The sequence below is a fragment of the Gouania willdenowi genome, chromosome 3, assembly GCF_900634775.1.
Source record: "Gouania willdenowi chromosome 3, fGouWil2.1, whole genome shotgun sequence".
Lineage (NCBI taxonomy): Eukaryota > Metazoa > Chordata > Actinopteri > Blenniiformes > Gobiesocidae > Gouania > Gouania willdenowi.
The window spans coordinates 19,433,044-19,451,946 of NC_041046.1; the positions used below are offsets into that span (position 1 = coordinate 19,433,044).

At 39.6% G+C, this 18,903-nt stretch overlaps 1 protein-coding gene across 2 annotated transcripts in view; it reads left to right on the forward strand.

Moving 5' to 3' along the window:
- znf710b (zinc finger protein 710b) overlaps positions 1-18,197 on the forward strand; it is a 36,852-nt gene extending 18,655 nt beyond the window's left edge. The window contains exons 1-5 of one of the 2 annotated variants that reach the window (XM_028476947.1): positions 3,323-3,425; positions 4,474-6,057; positions 14,795-14,986; positions 15,138-15,309; positions 17,320-18,197. In XM_028476947.1, coding sequence (XP_028332748.1) covers positions 3,381-3,425; positions 4,474-6,057; positions 14,795-14,986; positions 15,138-15,309; positions 17,320-17,501 — 2,175 coding nt within the window. In that variant the 5' untranslated portion in view covers positions 3,323-3,380 and the 3' untranslated portion in view covers positions 17,502-18,197. Of the gene's footprint in view, positions 1-3,322; positions 3,426-4,473; positions 6,058-14,794; positions 14,987-15,137; positions 15,310-17,319 lie in introns of those variants that run through there. The other variant, XM_028476954.1, reaches the window with a different exon arrangement.
- The last annotated feature ends 706 nt before the right edge of the window (positions 18,198-18,903 follow it).

The window sequence follows — 18,903 nt, forward strand, 5'->3', positions numbered from 1 at the left end:
TAGTGCGCTCTCTCTCTCTCTTTCTCTCTTTCTCTCTCTCTTACATCCTCCCATCCCCCATTGCTGCCTCTCATTTTCTCTCACTCTCCCCTCTCTCACTCCTGCATTTTACTCCCTGACTCCCCCTCCCGACCCTTTTCTCCTTATCGCCTCCCCTCCCTCCCTCTTCAATCCCTCTTTCATTCCATGCAATCATCTGCTCTCTCTCTCTTTCTCTCTCTCTCTCTCTCTCTCTCTCTCTCTCTCTCTCTGCTTCCTCTTTACACCCCCATTTTGTCCTCTTGTCTTTTCCCTTTTCCTCTTTCCTCCATGTTCTCTCCATTTGGCTCTTTGCTGCACTTCTCAACATTTATCATTCTAACTTTTTTTAAAACAACAGTTGTCTGTCGAAGGACAAACAGACCTGTGCTTCCTTGCCTGTTTCTAGAACAAAAGCAGCATCTTGAAAACCAAACTTTCCTGCCTGTCACATTTGCTTCTGTTTAACCAACCGCCAGTCACATAGTTCATATAACTTATACACCTGTCAGCAATTTGTAACAGACTGACTCATCAAGAAAAGGTTTAAAGACTTATTGTTGATGCTGCCTGTCTGTGTTCAACAAGTGGCTAACTTGCTAGGCTAGATTGCAACCATGAATGACACTGAAACAAGCTAGACCAGGTGTCTATCGGTACTTCCCTCCATTGCAGCAGGAAGCAGCTGCCACTGATGGATGTTTAACTGCTACATTTCTCCTAAATTTTTCAGATTTCCAATATCTCTTTTAGTTGACTTTTCTTTATTTTATTGTGAGGTTTGTTTGCACTTAGCCAAATCATTTGGATTTTGCTGCAAAGATATTCTTGGCTTGATATGGCATCAGGTACAATAGGCGCATGAATTTTTTTCTGTAGCCATTCATATACTGTAATACAAATTCTAAGTACTTGGGACTTTTCTTTTCTTTGACCTTCATGAAGCTGTTACTGGGGCTTAACAAAATGGTCCAATATAACCAACACAATTCAGTTTTCTGTTAAAATCTTTGTATTTCACTGCAACATTGTCAGAACTGTTATTTTTGTTTAATGGATCCACCAATAGTCCTGGTCTGAGTCATGGGTGGCTAAGACTGATAAGTCAGTTATCCAGCCTTTGTATAGTTTAGTGGTAACATTTGGCTTTTTAATATTCAGGGGAAAGAAAATAATTGCTGGAACTGCAAGTAAAACATTGCTCTTAAAAACTGTCTATTTGGGTTTTTGTGAGGCTAAAATGCTTTTTCTGAGTTCACAAATCATAAGAGACCTATTGTATGTTAAGACAGGCTTTACTTAAAGCTGATGTTCAGAGTTTTTGAGAAACGTCTCGATGTCCCGCCCTAAACAGCTCCACTTCCTCCCACTGCCTCTGCCAATCTACCAGAAGCCACGCCTCTACTTTTCTGCACGCGCATCGCGGAACATAACAAGGTCACACTGATGTAGGTCTATGGGTCAAGTAAGAGCTGAAATCATATTTATGTTTGCTGTTGTGAAGCGCGGCCTTGTTTCCGTGCACAGTTCTGCATTCACTTTGATTGACAGACTCCGCTACAGGAAGTTGAAGCCTATTGGCTGAGCGATTACGGCGCTCGTTTCCATTTGTATAGGGGTCTATAGGACGAAGGCGGGACTAATAGACATTAATGTATATGAATGACCACCGGCAGTAGACCTCAGTAAAAGACTAGTTAGGTGTTTTTTTTTGCATTTCAAAAGAATCATACATAAACATGGATTTCTCAGAAACTCCGGATATCAGCTTTAAGAGTTACATTACTATATAAATAACATGTTTAGTTCAAACATCCCCCTTACATGTGAAACCCTGTACCTTGGTGATATAGCTTTGAGTAATTGATTGGTCAAAAAATTATTTAAAAAAAAAATACTGGCCATACTGCTGGCCTCAGGTAAAATAAGTCATCACCAGAAAATGGTTGAAAGTGGAATAGACCATTAATGAATGGATTGATATTGTACACAAGATCTACATGATGGAGAAGCTGTCGTTTCTTCCCCCAGGGTGAAAAAAGACAAATTCTACAGGCTTTGGTCCAAATGGACAGAATGTACAAAGAATGAATGTATGAATGTGGATGTTTGTCTCAGGTGATAAAAGGACAATGAGGTGACATCCCCCCCACCCTAGTGTGGACTGAGACACTTGGACTCTTCTTCATTTCAGTTTTTTCTATGTTCATTTTATTCAATGAAGGACAGTGGGGATAGGGCCAAGGCAACTGCAAAATTCTATAAGTAAGATGGTGTGTTTTCCAAATAACAAGTGAATGACAAAAAGACAGGCTTGATTAAGTTTTGTGTTGAACCTGCTAATGAATGACCTAAGACACATGGCTGTGGTGTACGGTACTCTGACGCTAACCAGAGCACTGTCTCATAACATCATGGCTAGCTGATCTTGCATGTCAACTTATTTGGCTTTAGGTCACAAGTTGAGGTGAAAGAAGATGATGGTTCTTCACACTCAACCATGGATGTAATTTTGAGTTGTCAATCAGAGGTTCAGTTTGTCAGAAAACAGTGAGGCACGTAAAGTAAGATATAGAGAGGAGACTGTTAATGCATCATCAGGAGGAAACCGATTCATTCTTTCTTCCATCCTCTGTCGTCCATTTCTCCTTTTTATTTTACTGCATTCTGCTCCCATCCCCCTCTGTCTTTCTCTTCCTCTTTCTGTTTCTCTTCCCCTCCCCTCTCTTTTCCTTGAGTATTCTTTCCTTCCACTCACCCCTCCTTCCATTTGCTCATCTCCTTGTCAGTCACCTTCCATGTTTTTCTCCTCTTCCTTCCATCTCCTGACACACACTCACATCCTGACAACATGCATTAAAACAATCCACAAACATTTTCCCTTCACAATCAACCTGGCATAAGAAATGGAAAGTAATAGATATGAAGTGAAGGATGCAAAGAAGATGACGTGCATTGATGAAACGGAGAAGAGGATTGTGACAAAGATAAAGAGAGAGAAACAAAAAGGGAGAAGCAAAGACAACGAATGAAAGGCAGTGAAGGGATCCACAAGTAATTATGTTTATTTTTTCATGTGCGTATCTTCTGACTAGGAAGAAACATTACATGCTTTACTCTAAATTATACACGTGTTGAAGTGTTTTTGTTTGTCTATCAGCCACTCGTTTGTCTGCAGAGTTTTTCTCTGTTGGTTCTTGTCTGTTGGTGTGACCAGAGTCACTACTGTAACTGTGCTGAGAAGGATGGAGGAGGAGGAGGAGGAGGAGGAGGAGGGTACTGTTGGCCCCGCCTCCTTTCATCCCTTACATATAAATAGGAGGTGAACATAGCTTGTTCTCACTCTACACTCGATGTGAAGAATGAGATCCTTAAAACACCTGAAACTTCACAGCAGGAGGAGCGTGGTGAGTTCACTGACTCATGCTCACAGCATTTAAAGTAGTACTTTACACAGGTTGTGGGTTTTAATGCTCCGAAAGCTGGCAAGCATGGCGAGTTGGAGGCTGCCACGAGAGAGAGGAGAGGTGTTTTAGTTAAGTTGTTTTCAAGTGATCTACCTGAAGATTAGATTTTGACTTTTGTTTGTCTTTAAAGCTACCTCTCATTCATTTAAGTCTGTTTTCTTGCCCTGCTGACATTTAAAAGAAGTAGTATTTTTCCTTGTGTCTAGCTTTTGTTTGGGCTTTTTCTCCTTCTGTCTCCTAGCTGCTGACTGCCTCTCCCTAACCTCCTCCTCTCCTGTTTCCACACATCTTTCTTTCTTTCTTCCTCCTGTTCCCCATTGTTTAATGTCTCACACTCCACTCTCTCACTCTTTCACTCAGCCTGCCACCCCTCCTTCACTCCTTCACCAACATCTCTCTCCATATCTCTGCCACCTTCACATCCCTCTCTTCTCCTTATCTCAGTCTTCTCTCTACTCTTCACTCTGTTTTCTCCCATATCCCTCTCCTGTCTTTTTTCTGCTATGTCTCTCTCTCTCTCTCTCTCTAACTCTCTCTCTCTCTCTCTCTCTCTCTCTCTCTCTCTCTCTCTCTCTCTCTCTCTCTCTCTCTCTCTCTCTCTCCCCAGTTTTTGTATTTGCTGCCTATTCTCATAGTTTTCTTCCTCATCATGTACTTAGCACTTAATTGTATGTGTATTAAATTTGGTAGGCTATCAACTAATCCCCCACTGCATACACTAACATACATTCATTTCATACATGTTTAGCACTCTAGATTAGCAGGCAGCCTTTCACACTGTCTTACAGTATGTCTTAGTCATTAGATGTAAATGTTTGTTTCCAGACTTATTTAAGATGATGACTGAGAAGTTGAACATCTACTCTGTTGTCTCTTTCAATGAGATACACTATCTCATGTTACACTTTAGTTTTTAGGTATATAGTTTGAGGGTTTGTCTCATTGTCCTTTCTAACTGTAAAAGCTTGTGCACCTCTCTGTGTTGCAGGAGGAGGCGAGCCGGCGCCTGGGTAGATGTGAGCCCAAGGTAATGGCCAGGCTGGTGGACATTGGCACACAAACAGATCCAGTAGTTGTGCTTTCCTTGGCCCAGGCTGCTGTGCTAGGTCTCATTTCCCAGAATGAAGTGTTCGGAGCAACTATCGCACCCAATGGATTCTACACCGGTGAACCCAAAGAGTCCCCTGCGCCTCCAGTAGAAGGCGTTGATTACGAGTACGCAGACCAGCTTATCGGAGCAAACGGAGATTACCTCGGGGAGAACTTGGGAGAAGACGGACAGATGCAACCCAGCTGCAGTCAGAGGAGGTGGCCACAAGGGCCGCCACAAGGGCCGCCCCAACATCCAGACGGGAAAATGGTTCCACCCGATCGTCACAACCTCCAAGGTGGTGATGTATCTTCAGCCCACGTGAAAGGAGAAGGTGTTAACAATGTAATGCCTTCCTGTGTTCACATGCTTAATAATATGGCACCCAGGGGCGGTTTGATTCAAGTCGATCCAGCCACCCTGAGAGGTACCAACAAGAACTGTGTTGAATGTGAGCGAGATGTAACTACCCAGCAGCAACCCAATGCTCATGGCCACCCACCTCCCACTCAGCTGCCTCATAGAGGACCAGAACAGGGCCACAGAGGACTGCAAGCCCAGCGTCCCATGGTGGGCCATGGTCGTGGTGTCAGAGAGAACGAGGAGGAAGTAGAGCACCAGGGAAATGCTATGATGAAGCCCACACAGCAGGACGAGGCCATCAGTAGCTACTTCCAGACCAGTGAAGTGGGTAGTTATGATTCAACAGAAATGGGCATGGGGGGTGAATACGAGGACAGTAGCCAGAACATGATGTGGACCGATGGAGGTGGGGGAGGGCAGCACCAGCAACCTCCACAACCCCAACCTCCTCGTCGACATGGAGGCCGCAGAGTAGACCGGCTAGACATCAACATCCAAATTGATGAGTCCTACTGCGTGGACGTGGGCGATGGTTTGAAACGTTGGAAGTGCCGCATGTGTGATAAATCTTATACCTCGAAGTACAACCTGGTCACGCACATCCTTGGCCACAACGGCATCAAACCGCACGCCTGCCCGCACTGCGGGAAGCTCTTCAAGCAACCCAGCCATCTCCAAACCCACCTGCTGACCCATCAAGGCACACGACCACACAAGTGCACTGTCTGCAAGAAGGGCTTCACCCAGACGAGTCACCTGAAGCGACACATGCTCCAGCACACCGACGTCAAGCCCTACAGCTGCCGCTTCTGCCGCCGTGGCTTTGCCTATCCCAGCGAACTGCGAGCACACGAGGTCAAACACGAGCGTGGCCGCTGTCACGTCTGCTCTCAGTGCGGCATGGAGTTTCCCACGTACGCTCACCTCAAACGTCACCAGACCAGCCACCAGGGACCCCACACCTTTCAGTGCACTGAGTGCAACAAGTCGTTTGCTTATCGTAGCCAGCTACAGAACCACCTGCTGAAGCACCAGAGTCCGAGGCCTTACACATGCTCCCAGTGCGGCCTTGAATTTGTGCAGCTGCACCATCTACGGCAGCACTCGCTCACTCATAAGGTACGCACACCTCCAATGTACACTTCTTGTTGAAGATTAAAGCACAAAAAAAGTGTACAGCTCTTTTAGTGTTATTTACAGGTGCATCTCATATATGAAGATTTCATCAAGTAGTCCATTTATTATTGTGGGTAAATTATTTCATAAAAAGTAAGTTTAACACAAAATAATACACTTCAAGCATGTACTCCTTAAAAATTTGATTAAGGCTTGTGGTAAATGAAAACCTAATGAAAATGGAAACCTTACATATTACAAATTAATCCAAATCAAATCTATGGCTTTCTGCAAAGTATGTGTTCAATATTTGTTTTTACATGTTTACAGGCAGTTTGTTTCTAGTTTCTTTGAAGTCGGACTTCAACGCCACTGTGTTGTTGCGTCTGTTTTGTCTCATCTTCCTCTTGACAATACACCATGTATTAACGTTAGGGATCAGATCAGGAGAGTTAGATACAAGCACAACCTGATCAAGCAGACCACAGTCATCAAACCAGGTGTTGCCAAGTATGCATTTGGCCATGTAGGCAGGTTCCAAGACTTGCTGAAGAATATAAAAAGCATGTCCATAATTTAATTAGCTTGTGAGCAGAAGGGAGCATGAGCTACAAAATACTTTGTGGAATATGACTGTTGACAGGATTAAACACAGAGGACTAAGACCAGTAGATGAGACGGTTGTGGAAACTTCATGATTTTTAAGCAGATTTAGTTCCATGGGCCCAGGGGCCTTTATTCATGCCTTTGGCGTCTTGTTTCTTTCGCTTGGTTTCCATTACAGATTTTTGCAAAATAAAAGCGATATTTCTTAATGTCGACAAAGTATAATTGCGTTTTGAACTTGTTTCCATTGAAGGTTATTTTGGGCTGGAGCCTCCTACTCTTAAACATGTTCATAAATGATTCCTTACCCCTTTAGCACCAAAAGAATATCTGTAATATTACGTGAATATCTGTAAAAGTCACGTTTTTCTATTAGCTCTGTCTGCTTGCATAGCATCTCTTCTTCACTGCTAGATTAGCTGCATGCCAACCGACCACTGGGTTACCAGCGCCCTCTGCTGGTCCAAACAAATACTGTATCTTATGTAAATACAGTGCAATGACTGTTTTTTTAAAGTCCAATTGTTAAGGCACAAAATACATTTTCAGTTGCACTATTATGCAAGTTTTCATTGTTTACTAAAGAGCCAGATTTTAAATTAATAGGCTTCTTCTTCATTTGTATTATTCCTTTATTTATTTCATTCAAGATTTATTTTTAGTTAAATTGCATTGTTTTAAATAGTTTATCAAGGGATTCTTTCGACAATGAATAATAAAAGGATTTTCTAGTTTTTTCCCGAAAAAAATAAAGGAATATTTTTTAGTCATCATTTGTCTACAGTCCCATTTTGTAAAATAAATCTTGAGAGAATCGTATCGTGAATCGAATCGTATCGGGAGTTGAGTGAATCGTTACATCCCTAGTAATAATGTTAAAGTATAATGCTAATAAATGTCTCGGTCATGTGACCAGGTACGTCACATCACGTGACCATGTACGTCTCGTTCTGTGACCTGCATTTGCGGAAAAAGTGTTTCCATAGCGATTTTGCGACACATTTCAGTATCAAAACGTATGAAATTCCAACTCATGAAAGCGCAACCACTTTTTAGCGATATTTGAGTGTTTTTTCGTAATTCAGGTGTTTCCATTACCAGCTTTTATTGTGCTATTTAAATTTTGTGTATTTCCAAGGGTAATGAAACCCAGCTCTTGTCTTGTTTTTTAGGGTGACAGTGGCTTAGGTGGTAGATGGCTTGTCTTCTGTTTGAAAGGTTGGGGGTTTGATTCCAGGACTATACCTGTTAAAGTGTCTTTGGGCAAAACACTGAACCCTAAGTTGCTCCCAATGGCCGAGTAGCGCCTTGTATGGCAGCTCTGCTCCATTGGTTTGTGAATGAGCGTTTTGGCACTACTTTGGCTATAATAAAAGTGCTTTATAAATCCTTTTTTCCTTCTTGAACTTCAACTTTGCAATGATACAGACCACATGCAGAATAAGCTCACAAGTGATGTCTAGAATATTGAGTTTTGACACAAGCTGTAGCCCACATCCTGGATGGGCTTGTGTGTGTGTGTGTGTGTGGTGACTCTTACAGCTTTGATTCTATCAGTTTTGTACTCTAAAATCTTCCCAAAGTCTTGGAAGAGACTCTACTGACTGTCCCTATAACGTTGCAGGTATATAACTGTCGCTACCACTGAAATTACTCGACAGTTTTTTTTTTTTTTTATCTCATTTTTTGAGACGCACCTTTGCTCTGTGCTATTCTACTGAAGCAGACAGTGACGTGCACTTAGGCTGGCTGGTGATTGTCCTCTGTCCTGCATCCTGCCCAATCAACAATTCAATCGTGTTTGGGATTAAAGTAGGTTCGAAAATAGAAATAGAAAGTTAAGGACTGAGTTTTTTTCACTAAGTTGCTGATGCTATTGTTTTGGTCCTAATAATTAGAAAGAAGCAACAAAATTATTGTCCAGTCACTTAAAATTATTCATTGGACAGAATACTTTACATTTTAGTGTTGTGTGGTTTGAAATTGGGAAAAAAGTTGAATCAAACAGTGCATTTTAATAGCTTTCAATCTGCTGATTGGAAAAAATGAGAATCTTGGTGTTCAACTGAAGATAAGGCTGTGCAATTATTGAAATTTGATTACAGAAAAAACATAATTGAGAAAAACGATTATTTAAAAATATATGTAGTATATTTGTTTTTTTTAATTATACATGGTTTCTCTCCTAAATAAAACAAACTTCCACGTTTTAGGATATCTACAAATAATAATGTTTGACGCACACGAGAAAAAAATGATTATTAACACTAAGTTTGAGTTGTTTAATGCAAGCTGCTCTGCCCTCCCCTCTCAAAGCTAAAACTAGCCTGCAGGCCAACATGAGGAAAGTTGTTGCTAGTGGTTTCAAAACATGGCTGGAGAAACGCAGCAAAAACGCTTGGTAAACAAGCAAGGCAGGTCAAATTCTTTTATATGGGAACACTGGGTTTGAAGATGGAGACCTAGACTCTAAAGCAGGGCCGTCCAATTTGGGGCTCGTGGGCCAAAGTTGACCCGCAAGCAGTTGGTTTTGGCCCGCTGCCCATATTTGAAAATGCTATTAAAATGTTTTAAATATTTTTTGGAGCATGTTCAGCTCTCTATAGTACTCTACTCTATATAATCTAAAAATGTAAAGCTAATGTCCAATTGCATTATTTTTCTTGAGTTTTAAAGGATTGTTTCAAGGCAGTGGAAAATAGTGTAGGCAGTATAGGCTGGGTATGTTGTGTCCCATTTAATTGAATTTATAGTGCACTAAATGTTCTTGAAGACATTTAGATGTTTGATAATTTTATGCCGTGAAACACAATAAAGTAAAGTGTTCTTAAATTTCAAAACTACTTTAAGTGTTTATTTTGCACAGTTATGTTATTGGCATATGTAATTTCATGCACTGCACATTTAATGTATAGTTTTGGCCCACGGTCCTCTACCGCTATTAATTTTTTGGCCCAAGAACTGGTGCACCCCTGCTCTAGAGCAAAGACACATCACGTGCCAGAAGTGTTTCGCTTTGTGCAAAAACAAACACACTTGATTTTAGTGTTTGAAGGATTTTATTTATAGTTAAAGAATATATTTTACATTGTTTTGTACAAAAATAATCAACAATAATTGACAAATAATCATTTCAATAATCGCAATTTCAATTCTGACTAAAATAATCATGATTATTATTTTTTCTATAATCGAGCAGCCCTAACTGAAGATATGAACAAAGTGTGTGTAATGGCTCAGTGTCCCCTGTCTGCTCTGCACAGATTGGTGCAGGCGAGGAAGAGGATATACCGAGATCATAAATCCCAACTCATTTATTAGAATCAATGTCATTTCCCTGCAGATGGATAAAAGGCAGGGAATAAAATTCAAACAAGAGGGCTGCATTAGCAAAGGATTTACTGAGAATGTGTCTCTACCAGAGGAACAGAAATCCAGAGCCGAGCCTGTTGTTGAACCCAGAGAGAACAGTTTGTATTCTCAGTGAGGACAATGTCCTCTTTTGTGGCTACTGTTCCAGCCTGCTGTCTGTTCACTGCTTCCCCTGGTGGACACATGCAGCACAAAGCCACGTGCACAGCAGACTGTAAGAGGAGGAACACTTCCATCATATGTCCAGTCATGCAAATGTTTCTTTCTTGGTTCATTGGAGACTGTACTATAGCGTTGATCCTCCACGTACCCTAGAGGGTATTCTTTGAGTCTCAGTGACTGCTGGGTAAATGTACTCAGCTACACACATTCACTCAGACAATCCTCAAGGCCGCGTGTTATGAGCGGCCTTCTTCATGTGAGCAGAGAATCGTAGTAGTCTGAGTCTAATCCTGAAATGGATGCTACATACATGTGGAACTGTTTAAAGAAAATCACGGGTCACCATTTTTCAAGTTGGTGGTTAACCTTTGATCTTTCTGTCATTATTCATGTCATTCAAACCACAACAACGGCCAATAGCTAACATGTGGTGCTATCAGTGAATATGTCTCAAGTGTTTCCTGCATTTGTACACCATAATGACCCCAATAGTCCATACACTTGGAAACATATTAAAGCTATTGCCCATTAAACTATCTATAGCAGTGTTTCTCAAATGGGGGTACGTGTATCCCTAGGGGTCCGCGATGACACTACAGGTTAATTGAGAGAGAGAAAGTGGAAAATTAACCAACAAAAACATAAAAATGAGATTTAAAAATGATACTCATAATGTTGATGATAAATTATTTTAATTATAACATGAAGTGAAAATACAAGGTTCAGTCTTGGTCTCACTCTAGGTCTGCACGATTATGGCCAAAATGATAATCACGATTTATTTTGATCAATATTGTAATCATGATTATTAATACAGTGCCCGTCGGAAGTATGTATTCATATAGTGTTTGAAGGTTGGATGTACAAAGAGGTGTACATACTCTGTAGCGTTATAAAGGGGTTTATTTGTGGATGCAAAGTAAAACAGTGTGTGTATTTTCCTGGTTTAATTCTATGGGACATGTGCATGATAAATGTGTTTATTTGTTGTTGTTTTTTTACTTATTTTTATATTTTTTTCATTTGGTGTATTTTTCTGTAATGTGTGTTTTTTGGAGTCATTACGTGTATTTTTTTTGTATCTTTCTGTTGTCTTTTTGTGCATTTTTTGTATAATTCTTGCTTTTTTGTTGCCATTGTAGTGTGATTCTGGATTTGTTTTGTGTATTTGTGTATCTTTTTAGTGTAGTTTTTTGCATTTCTGTTATCATTTTGTGTGTTTTTTGTATAAATATTTAGTTTTGTGTTTTAGTCATTTACATATTTTTGCTGTGCGTGTGTGAATCCATTCTAAATTCATACGCACCAGTTCATCCACGTGTACCTGCCTAACTTTCACTAAACGTATCTATTTTCAGTCGTTAGGTGTAGTGGCAGGTGTGTCGTGAGTGAAGCTGCAGTAATCAGGTGACCTTCGCTATGTAGCACCGTCTAAGTAAATGGACTTGATTTTATATAGCGCTTTATCACCACACTGAAGTAGTCTCAAAGCGTGTTACATATCAGCTCATTCACCCAATCACTCTCACATTCACACACCAGTGGGACAGGACTGCCATGCAAGGCGCTAGTCGACCACTGGGAGCAACTTAGGGTTCAGTGTCTTGCCCAAGGACACTTCGACACATAGTCAGGTACTGGGATCGAACCCCCAACCTCTCGATCAGAGGACGACCCACTACCACCTGAGCCACGGTCGCCCACAAGTAAGATGTAAACACTTAGATCTGACTCAGAGCGTAAAACTACAGTCACTATCACGCTATGAACGGGTGTCGTGACACAGACTGTAACCAGACTAAATGGTGGTCCGTTATACACTCAACGCTCACATATCTGCACGCATGTCACGTAGACTGTTATCAATAGTGAAGCGCACCTGATCGATTGTGTGTGTGTGTGTGTGTGTGTGTGAGACTCTCTACCTGAGACTCTAATCTCCTCCGTTGGTTCCCTCACACACGTGCGCTGCTAAGAAATGTGCAGCTTTCAACACAGCAGCCATTGCCCATCAACAACTTCCGGGTGAGGTCTGTCCGGTCTAAATAGCGTACGATCAAACTAACATGAAAATAAACATTTTGAAACGTCATCACCAAATAAGGAACAGTAAAAACGTACGTTTCCTCAAAAGAGAAGTCTACAGGAGCTCTAGCACGCACCGGAAGTGAGCTGTGCAGTGAAATAGATATAGATGGTGCGCTAGCACCCCCTCACAGCTGAATAGGTTTCTCTTCTGAGCAAACTTCAATGTGCCGTCCGGAAGAAAAATAATTAAAATAAACATTTTGAAATCACCAAATAAGTCCAAAATAACGGATGCATACACTCGTGCTATGTGGAAGCTGTTAAAAAAGTTTCAGGTCGAACAGACACCACATCGGGGAGAAATTCGCTCCACACACAGACCTTTTTGCTTTTATAGATAGATCATCACTATTTGTCATGTTAGGGAAAAAAATCTGTATTTCTTTTTCACTACTTTAAAAAAAAAACAATATATGAAGAGTTTACAGTGCAAAATGAAACTTTAAATAAGAATTATACCAAAAAGTGCTTTCACAAAATGCAACTCATTTGAAACAATTACAGCTCTCATCAATCCTGCTAATTACTCAAAGCTGTCGCTGATTAAGGGTTGAGGAAGTATGGAATCACAGGAGTGCCAAAATTAAAAGGAAATGTGTGTGGAAATATAAAGAGAAGCAATAATAAAAATGTGGAAATATGAAAAGAATCATTAATGAAAAAATCTACACGTAGTCATATTGTTTTTCCATTTTGTCATTGCTTTTTCTGTCTTTATTTCCACATGCATTTCCTTTTTAATTTTGGCACTCCTGTGATTCCATAAGGAAGGGCCTGATTTGATATGCAGCAGAGCCTTTATTTTAATTGTAATTATTGCCGTTGATCAGGTTAATTTAATCTTGGTAACCAAAATCGTGATCATGATTAAAATTTGATTCATTGTGCAGCTCTATCTCACACCAGGTGGGAGATGACCAGAAATTATCAAAACTATAGTTATATTAATTCATCCATCCATTTTCAGACCCACTTTGTTCTTTATTCAGGTTTATTCATTCAAGAGGCACTAAATACTGTTTCATTCCACTTATTTACAATGGAATTCTTTTAAATGTGTGTTATCACTCATTCATTCCATCATTATGGTCGGGCTGCACAATTTTGACAAAAAACCTAATTGCGATTTTTCTGACAGATATTGCGATTTTGATTTGATTGACAATTTTTTAATTTTTTAATTAATTTTTAAAATTTTTAATATTTTTTTTTTTTCCAAATTCTGTTTTCCACGTCAGTTTTTTAAATTTCCTTTTTTTTAGAAATATTAATTTTTTTCAGAAAATATTAGTTTTTAACTGTATTAAACAAAATACAAATAAATCAAAAACCCATAATTAAACAAAAATATATGTAAAAAAAATAAATAAAGTAAGATACAATTAAAAGGTGGATATAAGTTTTACTGAGGAAACAAAATAAAAACTAATAAGAAAGAAAACTATAATTAAACAAATGTGTCAAAAATAAAAATGTAATTTAAAATGATGAGTAAGATACAATTGAAAGGTAGATATAAATTGTTGTGACATGGATTATTCTGACTGCTCCTTTTTAATTATTCATGTCATATAAAGATGTGAGAGCAGCATTAATGTCACTCAATTCCCCCTCAGGGATCAATGGTTTACTGAATCTGATCAGGTTTGTTGATTAAGTTTTCAACCTAATTTAAATAATCCTGATGACATCATTCTAGAACATAATGATTAAACAAAAATAAATATGCAAGGTACATCACGTGTAAGAAGTGTTTTTTCACCACTAGGGGCTAGAATATATCAGAAGTTATCATTAATCTATAATGTTTAGGACTCTACAATCATTGGTATCGGTGGTCTAGTCCACAATAGAACAATTTTATGGTCTTGAACCACTGCACCACAAAGAATGATTTCCAGGGGTTTTATTTTGAAAAATTCACACTTTCACTTTTAACACTCATTACTCAGGTGTTTGATGCGGCCAGCGTTACAGTGGTCAGTGAAAGATTGGGGACCACTGCTTAACAGGGTTTATCTAAGACTATATCCCTGTCCTTTTGAAAGTAGTACTTCTTTGTTTTAAAAACAACAGAGGTTATATACCTGTGAAATCAACAAATAATTAATAATTGGTTCTTGTTACTTGGCTCTATTCTGCTCTTATACTGTATTGCTGCAAATATGAATTTCCCCTCTGGGGATTAATAAAGGTGTTATATTATATTCCATTTTATGACTTTACAGCTTGTTTCAGTTTTAAAAAAACATGTATATAAATCAAAACCTGACTCTTTAATTTTTTTTTGTGTTTTCTACAAATTGCCCAAAATAAAATGCTTATTTCAAATGAAATATTGATGAGACTTCTTTGTATGAGACTAACTTAATCACTACTGCTTCTTTGGCAAGGGACGGCTTTCAGAAACCTTAAGTTTCTCGTCTCAGTGAAGGCCCTCCTGATTCAGTAAAAGCTACAATATGTACTTTTATGTTCGCCTCACTATCTTTTTGATCTCTTCTGTTCTCAGGGAATGAAAGGCCATAAGTGCGACGTGTGTTCTCGAGAGTTCACGCTGTCGGCAAACCTCAAGAGACACATGTTGATCCACAACAGCGTTCGACCGTTTCAGTGTCACGTCTGCTTCAAGAGCTTCATCCAGAAACAGACCCTCAAAACGCACATGATCGTCCACCTGCCAGTGAAACCGTTCAAATGCAAGGTGTGCACACACACAATGTGTGAAGAATTGTTCTTTTTAATTGAAAGTGTCAAGATTATTGGAGGACATGAGAATACAAGAAGCGACAAAAGGGTGTGTTAACATTACAAAAGCATCTTGTTTGTTTGACCGGTGTTTGATTTGTTTCCAGGTGTGTGGAAAGTCTTTCAACAGAATGTACAACCTGCTGGGTCACATGCACCTGCACGCCGGCAGTAAGCCCTTCAAGTGTCCTTACTGCACCAGTAAGTTCAATCTGAAAGGAAACCTCAGCAGACACATGAAAGTCAAGCACGGGATGGATGTCTCCCCGGAAGCACAAGGTGAGCCCCGCCCTGAGTGTCTGACCCTGCATCATATATCACATATCTTGGGGCCAACTAGCTAGCTTGATCGTGCAACAGTATTAGCTACTCTTTCTTTCATTAGTTGGAGCTGATGGTTCTTGATTAGTGGTTTGCAGTTCAACCCAAAAATCGATTTAATCGATCGAGAATCGATTCATTGGCGCTGAATTTGTTATTGTTTTTCTACTCAAACCCTAGTAGTCTTTCTCTATAGACTTGCGTTGCCTGTGCAACATGAGTATAATCAGTGCAAAGTTGGCGGATGGTGGATGCAGATGAAGCTCTGCTGGGTAACGCTGCGGTCACACTGAATGTGTCTTCTTCGGCACCGGACATGTCTGCCGTACGAAACCTTCCGCAGCTTTAAAAAAATGTCCCCATTTGCTTCATATGCGCATCTAAAGCGAAGCACCACCCACCAGCGACACATCCAACTCGGTGAGTTTCACCGCCTGCTGAAACGCTGTTTTTTTCTCCTCTCATAAACATAAACCACTAGTGAAAAAAGCCGGTGTAATTAGCGACTAATGCTACGCTAGCTCAGTGCCAACTTTCAAAGATGAAAACTACAGAGAGAACTTTTACCTGCTATTTCCTCCTCCTCGCTGATTCTCCTCCACGCCAAATCCTTCCAAGTCTGGTCGGTTGAATGGGTGAACAGACCGGTGTCCGTGTTGACGGTCTGACGTCATCGTCAACAAAGACTCTGATTGGCTTATGTCATGGGAAACAGTCGCAGGAGTTCAATATTTTCAACTCTTTGCGAAGTGACGAAAAAATCGAGAGCACGCTCGCACGACCATTGCTTGACACACGGATTGGACCGCAGCGCAGCACGGGAAAGATTTTGCATCTCGGCCGCATCTATTCATTGACTTTGTGTGTAATCTGGTCGCACGAACATTCCATGATGCATCCGGCGTGAACGCAGCATCAGACGCCTCAACTTAAGTCAGAAGTTTGAAACCATCTAATTAATATCCAAGTAAAATTTTGAAGATCAATCAATACTGAATTGAAATCGAATCGTGATTAATCGATTCAAAACCTTATTAATCGGAATCGAATCGATTCAGGAAATTGGCCATGATACCCAGCTCTACTGGTGTTTCTAAAATGTTCTTTCTCTCTAACATTGTTGTCTTGCACACACAAAGTAATTAAATAAAACATGTACAGTAGGTTAGCGATATGCATTTATTGAAGTTGGTTGCAACACGCCAATAACCAAGGATGAAATAACCTGTTCTGTTTTCTTCTTTCTATCAAACTGAGAAAGAAAATACACAATAATTTTAAAAACACACAAAACAAAACCCTTTGTGTATTGCTTCATTAATGCTCAGCTTAATACAAAACATTGAAAATATATGACGTGGAATTCATATAATAGTTCTAAATTATGTAAATTGATTTGGTTACCCAACACAAACGCTTATCTGCAGATACATTCATGTTTCATTAGAATATGAACATTTTCAATGTAATTTAAAAGGCTATGTGGGAAACAAATCCCTAAAATTCCCAAAACCTTTTGAATTACTCCAAGAGCCAAGTTGTACTGTGTACTTTGGCCTTCTCTAACCTGTTAAAAATTAATTTAATATCCAGGTATCAATGGGTTTTAATATAAACCAATGAATCTGTAAATACATAATCAGGTGTGCGACATGGCAGTAAAGCTGTTATTATGGATTATGTTTGCAGAGAAGATCAAAATTAAACAATTTCACCACAATTTTTCAAATAAGAATTGGGCTGCCCATACATATTGACCTGCTGTATCATTATTGAATTTGCAGAGCAAAATATTACAGTAAAATGATTGATTATCATACTGTAAAAAAACACAGTATTTATGTTCAAAGTTAGGGCCACATGAACATCAAAGCAAGTTTATTGAAACCATATCTTTGCTTTTTTTTTAAAAAAACAACCTGTCATTGTATTAAAATGTAATTACTAAATGTATCTGTTTTTGTGCAGAAGTACTTCCAGAAATAGAAAGCCAAGCAGAATATGAAGGACAGAACTTTGGCTTCTCAGCACCAGACAGTATGGACAATGGTGGTTCCCAAAACCTGACCAAACTCACCACAGCCAACATGGAGGATATGGAGGAGTACTATAACTTTGGGAAGGATACGAGCAGCTACACTACGCCCTGAGCAGAGATGAACCAGCCAATACATTTGCTTTTCTTTGTTTTGGACGGAAAGAAATGACAGCGTTGATATCTGGGCTTAGTGGGAGTCTGGGAATGGTTTTTCAGTGTGACCTCCTTCCAGAGGAGAAAGACCTGATGAACAATGACGGGCAACAGGAATGAGGAACACTTTAACGGAGATGCTGAAACTTTTACCACAGCTTAGAGCTCTTACTTTGGTTTGGGATGGTCACAATTATGGACTCAATGACTTAAATGGCTGCTCTGTGTGTGTGTATGTATCAATTATTTGAAGAAAAAATGAGCAGCGCTGCTAAAGCAGAGCCATCAATTATAGTTGATGTGATAGAAGCTTCCTTAAGGTTTGCCTTTTTTTTTTTTTCATTTACAATCCATGTGTGTTCCAGACAGAATCGTACTGCCACTAAGCTTCTACCTTGTCAGCTCTAGAGTTTGTATATCCTTGTTTGGATGCATAATCTCAAACATTTTCATTTGAACGCTCCTACTTTACAAAACCTCACTATAGTCACTTTTTGCTGACCGGCCCCGACATTAAAGGTTGTTTTTTGCACAGGCCAAACAGAAGAGAAGCCCCCTCCACTGTATAAATGATGTTACAGCAGTCAGTGTTAGCCTCCGTCACGATTTTAGTTTTTTAATAACGGAGTGAACAATACAAAGCACTTTTTTTCTCCTTTTGATGCTGATTTCTTCTTGTGAAAAATAAGAACCATTATTTTGCTCCATGGGGAAGAGCATCAGTCTGAGGATGGTAAAATCATTATTGCAATTTTGTGAAACAGTGATTTCCTTCTATGGTGGTATCGCAATCATCACCTTAAATACAGATTTCAAAGAGAATTGATAGTTTATGGTGTCCTACCCTTGTTTTTGTTGCAACTCTTTATTCAGGATGACTTACAGTACATTTAACTTTGGGTTTAAAGCACCAACACTTTGCTCTTTGCGTGGAAAATACTGAGGGAAAATCTGAAATAATTTAATTTTAGGTGGATTGATACGAGCTCCATCTGTCCTGCCATGCAGGTCAGCCCTGATATTCACACTAAGCCAGAGGAATGGTCTTCTAGTCCTTTTTTTGTTTAAATGACAGAGTGAGACCTCATGGAGATTACCATGACTTATTTAATAAAGGTTCTTCTCTAGTTTGAAACACAACACTGCTGTTGTAATTAACTTGTGTGCAGAGCTGTGGATCTGAGGTCATGTATGTATCGGTACATACATGAAACATAACATCTGATCACAGCAGCAGGCTTAGATGCTGAATCGCTAGTTCTTAAAGGAGCTATGAGTAATTTCACATTTAGTTGTTTTTTTTCTTCCAAATTCACTACTTTGATAAATCTGTCTCCCCTTTGACAGGATAGTTTGACCCA